The 20,258-nt window shown below is 38.7% G+C and overlaps 1 protein-coding gene across 13 annotated transcripts in view; it reads right to left on the reverse strand.

Annotated features, from left to right (window-relative positions):
* The window catches only part of nrxn2b (neurexin 2b), a 584,209-nt gene that overhangs the window by 393,774 nt on the left and 170,177 nt on the right, over positions 1-20,258 (reverse strand). For 9 of the 13 annotated variants that reach the window (XM_046380508.1, XM_046380504.1, XM_046380506.1 and 6 more), the window contains one exon: positions 7,759-7,776. The exons of the other annotated variants lie outside the window; for them this stretch is intronic. In XM_046380508.1, coding sequence (XP_046236464.1) covers positions 7,759-7,776 — 18 coding nt within the window. The remainder of the gene's footprint in view (positions 1-7,758; positions 7,777-20,258) is intronic. 13 annotated transcript variants of the gene reach the window in all.

The raw sequence follows: 20,258 nt of genomic DNA on the forward strand, positions 1-20,258 counted from the left end.
ATAAAATGGGATCAGATTTATTAAAAACAAGCAGGAAATGAGAGTGAATGTAAACTAAATTTAAACACTAAAACCCCTCAGCGTTTGCTTACATAAAAAGAGGAGTTCACTTGTTACCATCATTGGCCAAATTAATTATACAAACATTTCACTTATTTGACAAATGATACTATTCATATTTAAAATGCCACACCTAGAAAAAAATATCCCATAATCAGTGTTTAGATCATAGTTTTTAATCATTTTTCCATAGTGGCAAATACTCTGTTTGTGTCTGAATGCCTTTCTTACGTATCACTTTTTTCTCTTAACTGACAGCGATAAGCTTTTCATTTCTGTCTGTGCAGTAGAAAAAAAGGACAGAATCTTATTTTTACATTGGCAAGTCATATCAGATATGTGCTGTGGCAATATATAATCTGATAACAGTCTTAGTGTATCCAAGAAAGAAAAACAGGAAAAGTGTTTGAGAAGCAGCTAAGCACAACAGAAGCTTGCTGTCTCTTACAATGATATATGAACTATCCACATCTCTGTGTTAAGTTCGCAAACAAACGCATACAGATCTGTTTATATCCCTTCAGCCCAGTTAATACTATGGCATGAATAACAAAAAAATTGCAGCTGTCTTATCTGGCCTCACTTGCATAGGATGAGATGTATCTCACACATAAAATGTTTAGTCATAATGTGTGAACTTCAAGCACACTTCATCCTAAGTTTCTCAGACGCTTGCAACTAAATATGCATGAGCTTTTGCAGTCTACACTTCCACCTTTAAAATGCCAACCAAAGCCACATGCTTCTGGCTCTTTCTACTGATTCAGCATCTTACTCTCTTTCCCTGTGAACAACTTTGCAAATGTTACAATATCATCCCCTTTAGCTCTGTTCCATCACCTTTGCTGACATTTGTTGAAGACTGAGGTAACATTAAACAGATACCATATGTGTAACTTATTTATGCCAATGTGAGCTAAAGCATTATGTTGCATGTCTTGCATTTGTCTCCCTCATTTATTTGTCATGTGTAAAGACTGGTGAAGCAGACATAAATACACATACAAACAACCAAAGGCATGTAAACGTACATGTAAAGCTGACTGAGTGAAAATTACGCTTCTTTCAGTGCAAGTTTTCACAGTGGCTGAAATAAAACGCATTTAATTACTGCATGTCATTTAAAAAACCAAACGTACTAACAGATTACTTTTTTTTTGTTTTGTGCTTCATGATTGAATTAAAGGGCGGCACGGTGGTGCAGTGGTTAGCACTGTCGCCTCATAGCAAGAGGAATCCAGGTTCGAATCCCGGTCTGGGCCCTTCTATGTGGAGTTTGCATGTTCTCCCTGTGCCTGCGTGGGTTTTCTCCGGGTACTCCGGCTTCCTCCCACAATACCAAAAACATGCACATTAGGTTAATTGGCTACTCTAAATTGCCCCTAGGTGTGAGTGTGAGAGTGTGTGGTTGTCTGTCTTTGTATGTTGGCCCTGCGATTGACTGGCGACCAGTCCAGGGTGTACCCCGCCTCTCGCCCGTAGTCAGCTGGGATAGGCTCCAGCTCCCCCGCGACCCTGACGGATAAGCGGTATAGAAAATGGATGGATGGATGATTGAATTAAATGCAACAATTTTTGCTTGTTATGTTTCGAAGCTACTGCAGCTTCTCACTGTGATATGCCATGTGAATCGGCCAAAGCTATCTGTCAGAAGCTCATTTGATACCACATCACCGTTCAGTTTAAGTACCAAAGCAAACTTCTACAAAGTCAGTGTAACTCTTCATATACATGCAGTGTTTAACTCTGGCCAGAGGTTGCATTTTGGTGTCCCAGCTTTATTCACAACAGCTTCCTTTTCACTACCTATATCAACACTTTAGTTATAATATCATCACACTACTCAATTACAGCACATTTCAGTGAAGCTGGAAAAAAAAAAAAAAATGGACATCAGACTCACACTTATCTCCACGCAGTGTTGCCGTGTAGAGTTCACAGGTGTGTGCACACAGTCGATTAGAGTCTGCAGGAGCCAACAGTTTGCTGCTGACTGTCATCGCCTCCTCAGACCCACTGTCACACGGTCACGGCTCTGAGCCAACACAGTAAGTGTTGGCCTCTACGTCTGTGGATGTGTGCGTGTGTGAGAGAGGAAACAAGACTGAGCTTGCCAAGTGTGTGACAGTCTTGTCTACAAACCTCTCGCACTGTTTTACAGTTCGAGTTTACTATTAGAAAATAAAAAGAAAGGATACCTGCAACATGTCAGGTCACAGAAAATTAAGAGCCTTCTAATAAAACTATGCAAGTCTGTACTCATGTGTAGTGATGTAGTGATGCTTCTTATCTCCCTCTTCCAGAGTGCGCTCACAGCATCATGTACATCAAAAAAAAAAAAAAAAAAAGAATTTAATCAAGTTAAAAAATGAATATAGTCAATCTAAAGTCATAAGAAGTGCAGAGATGCATATGTGTGTGATGGTGTGTGTTAATGTATGCCACTGGCCCTGGGCAGTATCCAGCACCAGCTGTTGGTAATAAGCTGTGGCTGTTAAAGAACGCTGCCTCTAAGCAGTGGAGCTACAGGGCACTGAGGCCCATCAACAGCAGCGGCCTGGCCCTATGCTCAGCAAATGCCCCTGCTGCTCTTATAATATAACCACATTACTCTGCCTTTTTTTTCCTCCTCTCACTTGCCAGCTCTTCCACTCCCCCACCCACCCAAACACACACACACACACACAGAGTCAAATCAACCTAACAGATCTGCAATGAGCATGCCGAGCGTTGTAATGAAGTTCAAGCTTGTGTTCGACACAAATGCCAAAAAACATCATGAGTGGATGCCAAGGAGGAAATACGAACAGACATAGGATATTTTTATGTTTTAAAAGACATTAGAGCGCTAGCTGAAAGGTTAATATGAGAGGATAAAATGTACATCTGTGTGGTTTCTTTGTTGACAGTCTTCCTTCAGCCGATTCTGCAACTGTGTCTTGCAAAAATGTGTGTGCACGCTACATGTAGAAAAAAAAACAACTCTCACACAGCAACCTTGCCTCCTTGACATGCATTGCTCTCCGTGAACCCTTCAACTCTCTTCATTGTTTTTTTTCCTCCACCTGTGTCATTCTCACTGCTCACTCTCGCTTTCCCAGGAGACATGTACAGTGTACAGTATGTCACAAACTCACTGCGAGTTAAAAAAAAATCTGTAGTCTCTCTCTCTCTCTCTTGCATAGCCTGAATCAAATGTCAGCTGATTAGTTAATACAGGAAGTCTCCTCTGTGCTGTGATTTATGAGCAAGATGGAAACATTTAGTCACGTTTTATGAGTGAAGGAAATCAAACCTGAATGTTGGGGGTCTGTGCAACTTCTCTTTGATTTGAGCATTAGAGCTATGGACCGCTCATTGCTGTCTTAACAATTTCTCTGAGCCTAATGGAAGTGGATGCTGTTAATCTTCACATGCTGGAACCAATGTAGATCCAGCCTTGCTCTCCAGTTCTTATTCCTACGGTGGTAGTCTCACGCTGCTGAAAACACTGAGCTCAACAATCACAAACTATAAACACTGCCATCATTTATAACAATCCAACACTATTTCTCAGCAGTCAAGATATTACAGTTTAATTTATTTGTTTGAGACAAGGCATGGATAAAATAACACTGCAATAGGTTTGAGTGATTGCCATGTCATGAATTTCTCAAGCCTCCAAAAAAGGTGGAAAGTCAGCAGAGCAGTGACACAGTCACTATCAGCAACATAAACACTTTACAAGTCAGTATTTGTTGCCGTTATTGTGTTAATGATGTTGTTTGTGAGCTCCACCAAAGCCACACGGAATGTAGCAGTCAGACATTTATGGTTTAATAATGTCGGGAGAACATGTAAGCACTAATATCAGTGTAGACTGAAAAAGACCTGAACACCCAGGTGTCAATGACATGGTCATCTAAATCAACTTCAGTCACTGTCAGTTAGCTGTCAGTTAAAACCAAGACAGCATGGGTTCCATCGACATCCACCAGCAGTATGGCAATAACACAACAGCACAAATAAATCTTAAAGGAGAGAGTTAGACGAAAATAGAACAGCCTACTCCTGTGTGGGGGGATTGCACGACAAGGTATCTACTGACAATTTTAAGGAACGGACAGTGTCTCCCACAAGAGGGACATTTCGGTAAGGGTAACACACATTTTTACTATCAGCTGTACGTGTAATCCACCTAAATTAGTTTAGGATCTACTCCAAATGTGACACGCATATCAACACCAGAGGAAAGAAATCCTGTTTGAGTTGCAGACACATGAGGCTGGTGTGTTCTATTAATCTGGATCCAGTCAACGTGCTTAAATAATTATTCCTTCAAATGTCTGACTGTTTTTTGTTTTTTTTTTTGGAATCTATATATCTACATATCCATACATCGTTCCACATTTGCTGGTCCAGGTTTCTGCCATTTAAGCCACTGCTGTGTTAAGACACAGTGGAGCATAAAATGGCATAAATGGTGCCTCAAATGGAGCAAATGAGTGGCTGTTTAATTGTAGTGAGTTAAACTGGTTCCCTGTGGTAGGAGATGAGAGCCGGACGCCTTGAGTAGTAATTATCTCAGGTAGCTATCTCATTACCATCCTCCTCTAGTATGTAAATGTGGCCACGGGCTTGGCTGTTATATTGCGGAATGGCCATTTTTTTGGGCTCTTCTGAGGCCGTGCTGTTTATCACCAGGCAGGGTACTTAAGTACTGGTTGCATTTTCAGAGATAATAAAGTGTTTTTATTGTCTTGGTTTCCAGGTTTGTGGCTTATGTGTGAGACTTGTTCAAGTAAGTAGCCGGGTCGCAGCTATTAAACAGAACATTACCTCAGTGTGCAGCATTTTAATGATCAAGGTGATGAAAGAAATTCATAAATTAGGAAATTTATGAAGTGCTTCAGTGTTCGCAGCAGGGCTGCTCCTTCATGCCTTTATTAGCTCAGAATAAAGCAACTTTCGTAATGAATTTCCCAACAGTGAATAAATACATAATGCAAGACTTTGGGAGTTGTATGATAGAAACTATGACTGCATTAGCTCCAGGCATGCACACGTTCTGTCGGGGGTTGAACATTTTAGACAGGGAGTGTGTAGAAAGACAATATGTTCCAAAAAGTGCCGCCCTACACCCAACACAGAGCCCGAATCCCTCATTTCCTTGTCCAAATTGTAGATGTGTGGTTCACTGAGCATTTGGGGTACCATGTGTGGTGAGCAGGCCAATCCCTTTGCAGAATCAGCTTGAAGAAGCTTCTGCTGGCTCTGACTAGCCTGAGGTTGGCATTCACGGGAGGGAGAGAGAAAAAAGGGAAAGAGAGATGCTAATCATCTGAACTGAGGAGAACAAGAGAGAGACAGACACAGACAGAGAGGTGTACACAGAAAGATGTCTCTGCCTCTGCCAATGCCATTTTTTGGAGTCACAATGAATTTCAGCATTAGGATAAGGATCTATGCTTGTAGTGTGCCTGCCTGCTTTTATATCTAAGGGACAGCAATTACCCCAGCCACTACCTGCCTCATAAGCCTGTCAGTGAAAGGAAAAACTTAACTCTCTGGAAAAACAGCAACATTAACTTCTAGCCATGTTATGTTTTGCAACACCGATTGTCCAATTCTTTGACTGGCGTGGAGCTGGGTGCGACATGGCTTCCCATGGGGATTTGGGAAGTATGTATTAAAATTTGACAGCACCTCAGGGGAATGATGCAAGAGTGTGTGAGAGTGTGTGAATTGCACTAGTAAGGTCTGGCAATATTTTATACAGCTGATTCAATTTTAAAGAAAAGATTACACCTATAAAACCAATTTACAAAGATGGTTCTGCGAGCACACGCTGCTAATAACTGCCTCACCAAAAAATATGACTTTGCACAGTCAATAAGTAATAATAATAGCACTTATATGTACAAAAAAAGAAATCACATCTATGCAGAGCAAAAAATTAATATAACAAAAAATAAAGCTTCTGATTATGTATGATCGCAGGCTTGTGGAATCTTTCCGGGTGGGTCTGCAAAGTTTAAAAAAATATGCATGTACATAAATGAACTATGTTGAATTTGCAGACTGACACAGAAACAGCTTGTATCTCAAAAGCAAAACTGAATTATCTCCCTCGTCTTTGCCCGGTGGTCTTAATGAAGATGAAACTCAATTTGCACTGGCCTCCCAGATCGCATTTTAATTAGTTTTTTATTCCTTCACCTCTTTGGATCGTTATTCTTGCAGCGTAGTAAAAAATGGCTGTAGTATTTGAGTATTTGTTCTTACTCTGCACTGCACCCTGAGGGTGGACATGTCCCTAACCAAACCTCCAGTCCCCACCCTGATTGCATGCTGCCGCAGACAGACAAAATGGCACATTAGTATTCAGATGACATCAGATGTGTTGGACAAACACTCAATGGACAAAGCTTGACAAGCAGACACACGCACACCCAAAACTAGTTATGTTTAAGGATCAGGAGACATTTATCATGACTGTGTACAAACGATTGTATGTTTTTCTCATTTCATGCTAGAAATTTTGCTGTGCTGTAGATTACTACTTGCAATTCCTAATGCATTGTAGGCAGTGCAGTGAGACAAAGCTAATTATTAGGAGGCGAGCGATAACACTGACACATCACTAAAGCAGGAATTGGCTTCTGCAAAGTGCTGTGACTTAGAGTTTTAAACTCTACACATCTCATTGTCTTACTGTTTGTGTGAGGTGTTGATACGTCTCATTAGTCTGTCCATCTCTAGTCTCACCCCCCCCCATCCCCTATCCTATCCCTCACTCAAGTCTGCCACCCCCACTGATTCCAAATGATGAACTGATAGAAAGCCAGCATACTGTGACATGTCAGCATATTTATAGATAAAGCCTCTGTCCATGTTTTAATAAATCCCTTAATGGTCCAGAGCACTTGAAGCCAAGTATACAACAATATGGAGGATGAAATTGAATTTGCCCATAACTATGTATTTCCCTCTCATTAGTTACATGAATGGGAAAGCCATTTCAAAAATTTACTGCAATGTGGAAAAGCTAGTTAAAAGAAAGTGAGCCGTTAATAGCAATGAAGATATGCATCTGAATTGATACCAAAAGTCCCATTCGAACATGGGAAGCACTCAACCACACAGATTAAAAGTCTGATAGCTGCAGTATTCAAATCCACTTGAGGCAGAACAACAAATACTGGGTAAAAACTGAATAATTAAGTCCTTTTAGCGAAATCCAAACCCATCAATCTGAATCACTGCATCTGAGCCCCTACAACAGAAGGACTTGACAGGAGGAACATGAACTGAATCCTCGATCCTCAGTGCAGGGCAACAACACTGCACAGTACAATGTTATACAAAACCTTTAAACGACACATTGGAAAGTAATGCAGTTTATGTAACTAACATAGTAGGGATTAGGAGATTTGTCTCATTATAGTTTGAAATCCCCCTTTCACTAACAGTACAAACAAGTGAGAGATAATATAGGAGGCAATGTCAAATAGCTGCAATGCATAAAGAGTAAAAATGAGAGAGGAGTGCAGAGGGGAAAAAGAGTTCAGCAGTGATTACTATTCAACAGTTAGTGGGCTTTTAAAGGAAGGCTGTTGTGCACCACTCGTCACTTGTTACAGTTGTTATGGCAGCAGGGTGGTTGCATTTAATAGAGCATGCATAGGAGACACAAGGTACAGAAAGAGGAGGACTTACCAACTTGAGATGAGTCACCTGCAGTGGAAGAAAAACAAGAGAGGAAGAAGGAAAGATGGATCAGTTCAAAGAGCAAAGCAAGATGTCACTTGGTTACACCTGTTCAGCAAAAGTTATTCATGACAAAATGAGATACAAAAAAGCAAAACCACAATTAGCATTAGATGTCTATTGGAGTGCTGTTCCACACATAAGCCTCACAGAGAGCTGCTAATTGAGACGGTGGAGGAAAACAACTATCAGGATGTTCAGAAGGCAAAACAAATCTTAAAGGTCAAAAGAAGACCTCTCAGGCAACAGCTAACTTTTTGACATTCACTTTCCACTTCTCTCTACTCTGCAAATAACTCCTCATAGGATTCAAACTCATTAAAAAAGGCTGACTGTGGGGTTCTTTAAAAAATATAAATATTCTCCCCAACTGCCTTTACCCTGTATTTGTGACTTTTCAAAACAGCAGATTATCCAATTAAGTTTATTTACTTATTTTCTAAATAAAGCAACCTAGTCAGTAGGAATAATGTAAAAACTCAAGGCAAGACAAAAAGAGGGTCAAGCAGTAAAAATCAGAAATGCAAACAAGTAATTTTTAATAACAAGTTATTGGCTGCAGCATAACACTGTAGACCTGAAAGAATGATACGGCACATGGACCTGTGATGGTTTATGGACATGCCGCACTGTACGCTTGCTGTCAGAGTCACAGCTAGAGAGCTGGACAATATTACAGCAAGAGGAAAAAAAAAAGTAGGGAGGGGCACCAACTCAATACCTCATCCCGCTGCTTAATAAAAGAACGATAGAGTCTGGCTCACACTCCTTTTGGATTGCGTCCAATGTTTGATAGATGATTTTTTTAAAAAAAGTATTAATTAACATGCATCATTTTCATCTGAAATATTGATCCATGCTGTCAGGTCAAATTCCTAATTAAAGAGTGGAGATACTATGTCAGTTGGCAGGTGTTAAAGCACACAGTAGGTGTTAGGATCAATCGGAGGTGGAGTCTGCATAAAATTAACTTGTGAGAAGCAAAAACTTAAAAAGCAGTATTTCTACACTGTAGACATGTGCAGAATTTTCAGACATGGACCCATGTGCCTTCTTGTAAGTCCTGTCCTGCTGAACAGTTCACTAAAGCACAGTTTTCCATAGCATATATTCCATGGTTATCAGAACTATGCCATTTTTAGTGTGCCCTGTAAAATTAAAGCTAACATGGTGGCAGCTGGGGATGACCAACACAACATTTTTTGAGAGCCTTAAGATAATACTGTATCTTGCCAACCTTGGATAAATAGCGATCAGTATGAGTAATAGCAACGTAATTTATCTGCTGCCTCAAAAAAGACGACCATTTAATTAAATGGAACAGTTTTTAATGGTCCTACATGCGTGATTTACACCTTAAGTATACAGTATATTACTGTCAGCCATGAACAAAGTGGCCCAGGATAGACTGTCATCCTTTCTGGCAATGTGGCTAGCATTTTATGTCCAAGGTGAAAGCAAGCCTCTTGATTCCCAGCACATAGAACAGGAGCATGAATCCCAGCCAGAGCAGATGGAGCGCAGGGCAGTATGCCTTGCAGTGCCGGCCCTGCTCTTGATCTACAGGCCAGGCACAAGTGCAGAGACAGAGCTTAAATGTCCACACTGGTGGATGTGGGCAACTGCAGAAAAGAAGCCAGAGGAATGAGCACAATCAATAGGCCTCACTCTCCCAGACCTCGTTTGTTAATATCCTGCATTTTGACAAGATCTCCAGCTCTCTGCTGCCTTGCTTGCTCCGACATCAACAAACATGCTCTCAACACATGGAGTACAGCAAAGGTAACAAATAAAGAGTTTGCTGGTCAAAAATAGCTCATCTATTGTGCCGGTCTGTTTCCCCAAGGCCACAGTGAGAGCCCCACACCAGAGATGAAGATGTGCAGTGAGACACGTGTGCTCCCATGTAATATCATGTCATGGCAGCTGTGAACAAATATAAAGTTATGGCAGCCACACAATCTTGGGACACAGAGCTGTGGTGACCATGTTTTATTGATGATATATCATTCTGGAGAGCTGATAGGGCCCACAGGCAGAACCATAAAGTCTCTTGTGACCCCTGTAGTATAGTAAATAACCCCAGCTGGATACCAGCAACAATTTGGTGCTCAGTACTCTATGAAGGAAACATACTGGAGCCAAGGCTGGTGAGCTGCACAGCGACAGTGCCAGTTGAAGCTGTGCTGGCTTTTGTGAGGCCAGCCACATTTTCCACACTCTCTTACACGCTGTATGATACCCCTCATTACACCGAACAATTCACGTAACTTTTTGTGACCTTAATAAAAAAAAAAGAAAAAAAAAAAAGAAGCGAGGCCTCCAACCTCTTTTCTTTTCAACAACTCAGTCTCACAGCGAAGAAGCGGTGACCCCTGTCCGCTGTCGATTTACTTTCTATCTCTTACCACACTGTTCGTACCTCTCTCTCAGTGTCGCTCAGCCGTCAACATTACTCAACCATAAATGCAGAGAGAAAGAGAAGTGTGTGGAGAGAACACGACACACATGAATGACTGAGACACAAAACACACACACACACACACACACACACAGAAAAGAAGAAAGATACAAAGACACCTTAAGGGCAACCAAAAATGAAACGGACACATACAAGCATATGAGCAGGATGGCAAACTATTTCTTTAAGCTATTCAATGGCAAAAAAAAAAATAACCAAAAACACACAGTTTGCTTGTATGTAGCTTACCGAGATAGTTTACTGTAAGTGACCTACATGTGCTAGATGTGTTTTAACCTATCACACAACCGCTTCTGCGACTTTGATGAATTTAACATTACAGTTTAGCTGTGACTGTTGAGTACTGGAAACATTAATTCTGAAAGATCATAATTAACAGTTTTAATCAAAAATGGGGACTGTATTTTCTGGTTGTGTCTATGTCTTGCGGTTAGTCTGTAAACCAAACAGCCAGGGGCGGTGCTGATACAGCAGATTGTGAGCTGTAGTTTAGTAAACACACTAACCTCGTTGGCTGCTACAGGTTTGTCTCTGGGCTAGGCAGATTAGAGAGAGATGCTCCTCTTTCTTTCTCTCTCTCTCTCGATCTGGGATCAAGAAATGGGCATCTCCTCAAACTCAGATCAAACTGTAATGAGGTAATTCCAATCAAATATGTAACAATATGATGTTACTGCATTGCCTTTTTCTTGCCTAAATGGCTTTCAGAAACATATTTTAGGATACTGTTTAGCTTTAATAGACCAACTTTGTGAACAAGAACCGCCCTCCATATTGTTTCCAGCTTTGGGAGAACGGAGGCTGAAAAAACTCAGATCAAGCTGTAAAACTTTAAAGTTCTGATCAGATATGAACCATGATCCCGGTTATTTTAATTATTTTTTTATTTTAGTTATTTTAATTTTATGAAAACATTGGGCAGAATATTAGGAAAATGTTTGATAGTTCCTTGGGGACTAATAATTCTGACCTTCACTGTGTTACATGTGTTACATTCCTAATCAATTAATCAAGCTACCGTCATTTAGGCTTTACAAAGTTCAACATGAGGTAAAATCTCTTAAGAACAAAATATATATAAGCTACAGCAATTGAAGTTGGGTATTTAAGACTTCTTTTTTTACCTTCTATGCTTTTCAGCTTTATTTACTCCATCAATTAATGCATGTTAAATGTGACAGAATCTATATTTGTATCTATGCTTGAAAGCAAACAACTAAAGACTGAAGTGACGCTGCTCAAATTGAGAGGAACAATTGCTGTCATTTGCAGAAAAAGGGTGCAGCGTCCTCTGAGATGAAGATTTTCGTTCGGAAAAAAATGAACATTAGTTCTAAGCCAATGCACATGGCAATGCTAGCCACCATGACAATATGACAACAAAAGAAAAAACTGAATTGATTGTAACAAAGGAAAATTTCTCCTAAAGCAGTGTGTTAAATGAAGCTCTTCAAAAGTGTTATACTGTACAGGTACCAACTGGTAAGTGGTAGAAATACCATGCATTACAATGAAGGGCAAGAATGAATCAAAATATATGCACCACTGAATTTCAAATCAGTGCATCTGAACAGGGAATAATACTGTCCCCTTGAATAAGTGAAAAGACAAATCAAGATAAATTTCTGAATGTTAGTTTCCATTCCACCTTTCTGCTTTTACCAATCTCTCTACTTTTTCAGTTATTTTTCAAGTCTGGAGATATCCATATGTGAAGTGCGAGTCTCCAGCTTACACTGCAGTCTCTGAGACTGGAATGATACTGTTTGGGGTGGATAAAAGAGTAAAGGCCAGAAACTACTGCAGAAATGAAATTACTATAAAATGATTTATGTTCTTTACAGGGGGCCAACTCAGGTTGCCTTCATTAAATGATATTAAAAAACAAAACAAAACAAAAAAAAACATTAGCAAGCAAGTCAGAGTCATCCCATGAAGGGTCAATGTTTTTAAAGGTTAGGACAGTAGGCCAAGCATGCAACATACTCAGTGTGCTCACAAAATCAGCACATTTTGATTGCTTTGGTAATAAACTGGAATCATAACCAGTTGTCAAACATTACTTAAGCATCATCAAAGTGGACAGAATTGGAATTACGGTAATGTGGGGTGATGTAGCACCAGTTCATTCTGTCACATAACAGCTTCCCTGGATTCAGACCTTTCTGGACATAATGTATGCTGCAAAATTAATTACCCCTGACACCCACAGCACCAGGATCACCAGACAAGGTACTTTTAATCAAGGGCCCTTCTGCTAATGCTGCAACAATTGTCAACAGCAATCCATCCTGAGAAGGAGGTTGAACCAGGGATGCATCTGCGGACATAAGATGGGGATATACCACTGGTCATGGGGAACTCCCTGATCTGTTGACAAGATCTCTTGACTATTAAATAAAAAGCTCACTCTACAAAACCCTAATTTAAGTAGCAAGGATCTCTGGACTGATCCAGTATGCCCATCCAAAATGAAATAGAGGGGCACTTATTGGAAATGGTATTATTAGTATTGCAGTTCCTTGCTATCACTGTCCTTTCTTGCATCCATATCCTAAGGATATCCCATTGAATTATTACTGATTGAATACTAAATCAGTTTTAGGACGGGGACAGTGTTAAGGTTTATTTAGGCACAAACTAAAAAAATTAATTGGTTAGGACAAAGATTAATTTTTGAAATGAAAGAAGCAATTAAGGCTTGTGGAAAAAAAACAAAACAAAACAGTGGTTTGGGTTTAAAATTCATTCTCACTGTCATTATAATGACTACTGTGGAAAAATGTGTTATTGTTAAGAAATGATCAAAATCATTGTAAAAACGTATTATTATTTTATTTTAGGAGTACGACACTTTTAAGCTTTTGATCACATTCCATGTGAAACACTGGAAAAAGTGTAATTGGCAGTGTGACTTGAACATCTGTGATAGAAGACATGTAGACAACATTATTTGTTTTTTTAATTTCAATGTGTCTAATGCAGAAATCAGAATCTAAAATGGATCTAAGGATATTGTGGCATTCGGCATTTATTTTTAGGTAGTTATAACACATACCTGTAGACTGCATGCAAAATCTTCTGTCAATTTTACTCTCTTCTTTCTTGTGTCACATGTCATTTATGATTATTTCATACACACAGAAAAGATACAACCAATATGAATCATTTATTTACCTACAATACATCATTTTTCTTCTATTTGTTTTATTTTTTTCCTACTGCCTCCACAGGAGGCAGGAGAAAGTTCTGTTGCCTGGTAACAGTGACACAGCAACTAGGTTTGCACTGAACGCTGGAATGTTTTTCTGAGGAAGCATTGGTTATTTGGACCCTCAGTGGCAAGCAAGCAACCGTGGCTCTCACAGAAGAGAATAAGACTGACAGCTGAAACTGTCATCATAGACCATTTGAGAGCAGGATAAGATTAAAGCTGGTGCAAGAGTAGCTAGATTTTAAAAGTGTCCAACATGTACTGCCTGTCAGCCTGTACTTCTGGCTGGGAAATACATACATGAGATATGAGTCAACAAGTCCTCATAGCTTTTTTAGTCTGATTAATTTGAAAATAAAAGCCACAAACACAGCAAAATTGATATCAAAGATGTACTTCAACCAGAAAAGGGTACCCAGCCCTGCAGTTTCTGTTCCCTGCTGTAAAAGTGTGCTTCTAGCTAACTGGTTAGCCGCTGAACAACAGACTGTTGCTGCTGCAGTGCTTACTCTTCAGCTCAAGGGGCTATAGCTCACAGCTGTGGGTGTGTGCTTCAAGTGATTGGGTTAGTTGTTGAACAAGTCTGTTGCTGCTGCTGCAACAGCAATGCTTATTTTGCAGCTCAGAGCTGTTAGGGCAAAGTAGTGAAGTAAAGATATATATTTGATATATATATATATATATATATATATATATATATATATATATATGTTCTCTCCAGAGTGAACATCTGTCAAATGTCCATCCCAAAACTCACTTCACCGTGCTTTTGAAATTGCACCACATTATTGTCATCGTTAACCAAATCTAACTTCCTCATGTCTTATTCACAAGTAAGAAAACACTTGATGCGATGAACGTGAAAAACAAACATAGCTGTTGGAAGTTGTTGGAACACAATTGTCAAGCTAGCATGTCAGTATTAGGACATTTTGGCTGCACTTACTAATACTTTCAACGATATATATGCCCCAAGCCCTGCAGAAGACTCTGGTCATGTGTCATGGGCACATGTATGACAAGCAGGTAGGCTATGAAATGAATGGATAGGCTTATTGTGGCCCTGTAAGAGCCACAGACACCCCATTTTTTCCTCTTGTTGTGAGAGCATTCCTTTTTTTTCCTTTCTAATTTCTGTTGGGATGTTAAGAAATTTTCAACAAACAGAACAAAAAAAATGCCTCTGAAATGCATTGCCAACCCAGCTGTTAATAAGTATTCAGTAAATGAAAATGGCTTCTAACCAAATTGAAAACACTGGTGCACTTCATGTGTAGAGTGTAGAAGTGTTTCATACAGTCAGAGCTGATTTGCACATATGCTCTATATTTCAGTGCGCTTTTAAACGTGTGTGTCGTGTTATGGTGCAGTTATTTCAGCTGGTACATGACACATCACACGTTCTGTGCATCGCAGTGACCTTGAGGGTGCCCGCTGTGATGTGCCATGGTTGTTGCTGGGTAGTGCTTGTTTGACCAATGCCTCACACACACACACACACACACACTGATCCCTTTCTCCTAGTGCGTGTGCACATCTCTTTTCAGGACCCCGGTCCTAGCTCTAATCCTCTGGACTGGATGCTGAGGCTGCAGCCTGGTAATTCACCAAATCCCCTTCTGCTACCCTCAGCCCATACCTCTCCTCTGGTTCAAGTGCTCCTTGACATTAAACATGCAAACACACACACACACACACACACTCTTACATACAAACAAATAAACATACATATCCACAAATAAACATTGCAAACACACACTGAGGCTACATGTTGCTGGCAACTAAACCTTTACCAAATGTCTCAATACTCACTGTCAAAATGATATTTTTGTTTGGCTTGCAGTAAGACAGTGACTACTACTTCCAGGTTTTCAGTTGATAAAGTGTCAGCATTTACAGCCTGCAGCTGAGGTCTGCTTTCTGCCTCTTTTTCTATAATGAGCTCCTCTTTATGTCTCTAAACTGTCACTGGAAACACATCCACATTTGATTGCTGATTTCATTAAATGCTTTGTTTTTCCTTGCAAAACACCAAAGTGCTCCCTGGTTTGCCATTCGAGAGCCCAAAAACAATGTGTAATTTCAATCTGCCATTAAAACTGTCTAAGCATGTCAGTCAAGAGGAAAACATGGATGCTAAACACCAGATATGACTTGAAATGTTTTTTTTTTTCTGAATTAGAGAATAGAGATTAAATACAAGAATAAATAATGAAGAGAGACATTTTCCATTCACATGAAAACCACACTTTGGCATTAAAAAGTCAATCTCTTCTTGTGAGATATTGTTTTCATCCAAGAGGAGATCTGTATTATGATAAAACAAGTAGGAACCAATATGTTTAGTGTGAAAACAAAACATTTGTAAGCAAATATAATTACTCTATAATTACTGGAGGCAAAGCGCACTACTTAAAATACACATCAAACACTGCACTGTCACTTTCACAATCTACCTCTGTTCACTGTGGTGGCATCTTATTACATGTTGTCAGATAACTGACATGCCTCAAAATCTGCCTTTTCAGTGGCATAATTTTGGAAGATGGTTATTATCTGTATGACAAACAGACTTAATCAGTTGCTTGGCTGGAAATGGCCGATCGTCTCCCTCCTTTGAAAGAACTTAGGAAAAGAACCTGACTGTGGAAATGAATGCCACAAGTAATTTGTAGGAATACTAACAAAGACTTGAAATGTTCAACCATTTGCATGTAGGTGGCAGAGAGAAAAAGATAAAGGAGAACAGACGGCTATGAAGAGGATGTATTTAAAAGTGAAATTAAAGGATCTGGCTCACTGTGATTTGTCTAGGGGTAAAATAACGACACGAAGGGCACTTTGAAGGCTCTCCTGGGTCTAACAAAGCAGCAACATTTCAGTATGCTTCGCTGCTTTGTGAGGGGTTAAGAAGGGTACATTGTAAATGCTGGAGTGGCCCGCCATCAAGGCCCTCGCTCTGTTCCTTTATGATTAGTGTGCTTGTTAGATGTGATTGGACTAATGCTGTAATGCTCTACCCGAGTTAATGGTCTGCAGTTACTGATGCCAAGCCCTGCTGCTTGATTAAATTATTCACTTAATATTAGTATAAGTTGAATAATCTACCAATTAATTGGCTGGGTCAAAGTGATTGTGCAACAACTGACTTATGAATACTGGTGGTTATTTGATATTCAGTGAGGACTTGGAGTTCTACACTAAAACATGATTCCAGAAAGTGAAAAAAAAAATGAAATAAAGGGTTAAATTGTCAATCTCTTCAGCATAATCAGTTAGCAGTTCCCTTGAGCAAGGCACCTAACCCCCTAACTGCTTACCCCGTTGCCTGATATGGCAGCTCACTGCTCCTTTGTGTGTCTATTCACTGCATTTAATTTGCTGGATGTTGCAAGTGTGTTCAACCAAGGATGGGTTAAATGCAGAGGAAAAATTCAGTGTATGTAAAAAAACATACTGCCAATAAAGCTGATTCTTCTTCTTCTTCTTCTTCTTCTCCTCTTTTACCTAAGAAAGCAATTGATTGCAGTTACTTTTTCCAAAGGGTGTGCTGCCTATTATTAAGTTGTTGGGTTTTGTTCAGTCCATTTTTGGAGTTCTGTGTGAAATGAAATACACTTTTTTTTGTTGTTCCAATGCAAACAAAAAACACAAGAATGCCTAAGCATGTGCAATAGCATCAATTTTCTGGTGCATTATCTGACAGAAATGAAAGGTTGCCAATATTTTTGGAAATGGCTGCATTTTTGCCAGAAAGTGGCTAATAACAACACTTTTGCTTCAAAGAACAGGTCTTGTGTTATCCAGCTCTCAATATAACATGATAGCATTTATATCCCTTCTAGCACGCAGACTGATACTAAAGCAGGTTCAGCTTCCAACTCACTTTACTCTTATGAAAGATTTAAAAATTAAATTCTCATTGAGAGGGTGTGAAGACAAATTCTACCAGATCTGGTGACCCTCGTACTTTATTGTCTATTTTTTTTGTTTGTTTGGTAATTGTTGTTTTTGTTTTTTTCTGTTTTCTTTGTTTTGTCTTCTTGATTTCTGTACTCAAGTCAAGATATTGTTTGTATGTTTAACCCTGAAAACCCCAATAAAAAAAAGGATTTAAAAAAACAAACAAACAAAAAAAAAGAATATCTAGCACAATTAAAGGGAAAGTTCCACTGTTTTAATTCATCCTATTGAATAGGATAGGATTTTTTGGAGTACTGGTAAATCTGCTTAAAAAAATGTATGAATATTATAAATATTTATAATATAAATACAGATTATTACAAATATCAAATTATCAGTTTAATTTCCCATAAATGTAGCATTAATAGCATAACATGCACAAATTCACAATTGAACTGTTGGTAATCGAATTGCCAAAATGAGTAATGTATTACCACTTGATTATTATTTTTTCAGATGTATTTCAATGCTGCATCCAATTAGATGCAGGCAGATGGTAAATGGCAAATCATTTTGGTGACCGTATGCAGTAAAATTAGATGAGACTTGCAGAGAATACTGGTAACACTAACAGTGGAAGGCATTTTCATCCAAAGTTGAAATATTTTAACTTTAAGCCCTCCCCCACAATGGAATTTACAACCAGATATTAATAAACCCTTCATGCAATCTATATGGAATCTACATTCTACATCTACATCCAATGCAAGAATAACTACATAAAATAATAAGCAGACTTAATTTAATATATTTTATTCCATTCTGTATAAACAATATAACATCACCATAGCAATAGATTATTATGCTTCTTTCGTTTTGCTGTACTGTCATTCTGTCATAGTGCTTTTTTTCCCTGCAGGGTGTTTTCTGTCTACCTAAATCTGCGAATGCAACATAATGGGGGAAGAAAAAATGTGTTGAGTTGAAAATGTGAGTGCTGAACATAATGATGGACAGTGAGGTAGCAAACTGTGCTGCAGGAGCAATTTGAGAACTGAGAAATTTCCAACCCAAACTGACTTGTTATGCTACTTGAAGACGCAAACGCCAAAGTACACGCTTTCAATCCAATAACTTACAATGCATCTAATTTAAAAAGAGACTGAGACAGCGTAGCTACTCATTATGAATAGTGCAGATGTAATGTCATCATATCAAATCATACGGGTAAAATTTATATGATGTTTTATGATGTTTATATGATGGGTTGAAATGGTAAGATTTGTAATGTATGCAAGTCTTAAAAAAAACTTGCACAAAAAAGAATTTAAGTGGCAAGCAGTAAAACAGTCTCTATATTAAAGAAAAAAAAAATCCAAATTTGCAGTAATAAATACAGTTTTTACTTCAATAAGCTAACCGAGACCTGAATTTCAGCAATCTTGAGGTTCCCTAAACTTTGGCGGCCACATTTAAAGGCCATTGCTCTCCCTTGGTCAAATCAGTTTTAAATCCTTCTTCTGAGTTCGTGTAAGTGCTTGGGGAATGCTTGGTCACACTATTCTTTAACTGCTTTACTGGAACTGCTGAGAGGCTCCCAATGAACAATGAAACAGCATGAATATAAAACAGAGAAAAGCTTTGCAAGCAGGAAATTTCTTTTTTTCCTTCTTTAATAATTTGTTGTTGTAAAGTGTAACTTTTTTTTGTAAATGCAGAGTGCCAGTAACCAGTCACTCACAAAATAAATGTTAGAGCAGTCATCAATCCTTTTAGTATTCCTTCCTTTTGATTTCCTTATGTCAGTTGAAAGTGCCATTCTTACAAAGGCTAGTTTGAAGCCAAAATCAATAAAAGTCACTGCTTACTGTTTAGCAAGTTAAAAACAATGCAAGCGTAAAAATAAAAAGTGGGCCTCTCTTCCAAAGTTCATTCATCCTGCCAGACAAATTTGTGTCATTGACAGTACCACTTTAGAAGCTGTTTTAACCCGGTAAATATAGATAAACTCTTCCAAGACTGTTTATCTTCAGAAGCTGTCACCTCCGTGACATGTATTTAATCATTTAAGGGACTAATTAATTAGGAAAAAAGTGCAGGTTTGCAGGAGATGAAAGGAAGATTGACAGATCTACAAAATGCTAATGTTACAAAAGCGAGATGAGTTTATCCTGCTGCTGAAGTAGCAGGATGAGTAGAGAAGGCCAAATCTCCTTAAACTGCACAAAGCACAAAAAAGACAAACTTTCATCACCATAGCAACTATTCTTTAAAATGCAGTGGGTTCATATCTAAATCCATTCAGCTATTAAGAGTGTTTCATAACTGAGTTCAAGTGAATATTTACCTCTCATGCAGACACAATGTCGTAACACTCCTAAACAGTAAGTAAGAGTAATTTCAGCTACATCTGCTCAACAAACTTGAGAAGGGTAGTATTACTGTGGTATTTCAGATCATCTTTTTCTTTGGCGAACTCTCACAAGTTTTAACTCAGAGTACTCATACAGAGATCAGACATGGGATTATATACAAGTAACCATCCTAAATGACTAGAAGAGCATAGATTGTCTATTTTTCTTTTTTTTCATTTTTAAAATTAACAATTTAACACATAATGAAGACAAAACACTGTTTTACTTTCTTAAATGTAAAAGAACAATTACTAGGCTGTGTCATTATCACGCATGGTACTGACATTATTCACCTGGAGATGGTGCAAAAAAAAAAAACTTGTCTGAAAAATCTGATATTGCAGACTACGGCTAAATTAATTTATTGTTACAGTATAACAGGCATTGATGTAGAAATAGTCAAAAATCAAACGAAAGGAAACAGTATTAACACCTA

This window comes from Scatophagus argus, chromosome 23 (assembly GCF_020382885.2).
Source record: "Scatophagus argus isolate fScaArg1 chromosome 23, fScaArg1.pri, whole genome shotgun sequence".
Taxonomy (NCBI): Eukaryota; Metazoa; Chordata; class Actinopteri; family Scatophagidae; genus Scatophagus; species Scatophagus argus.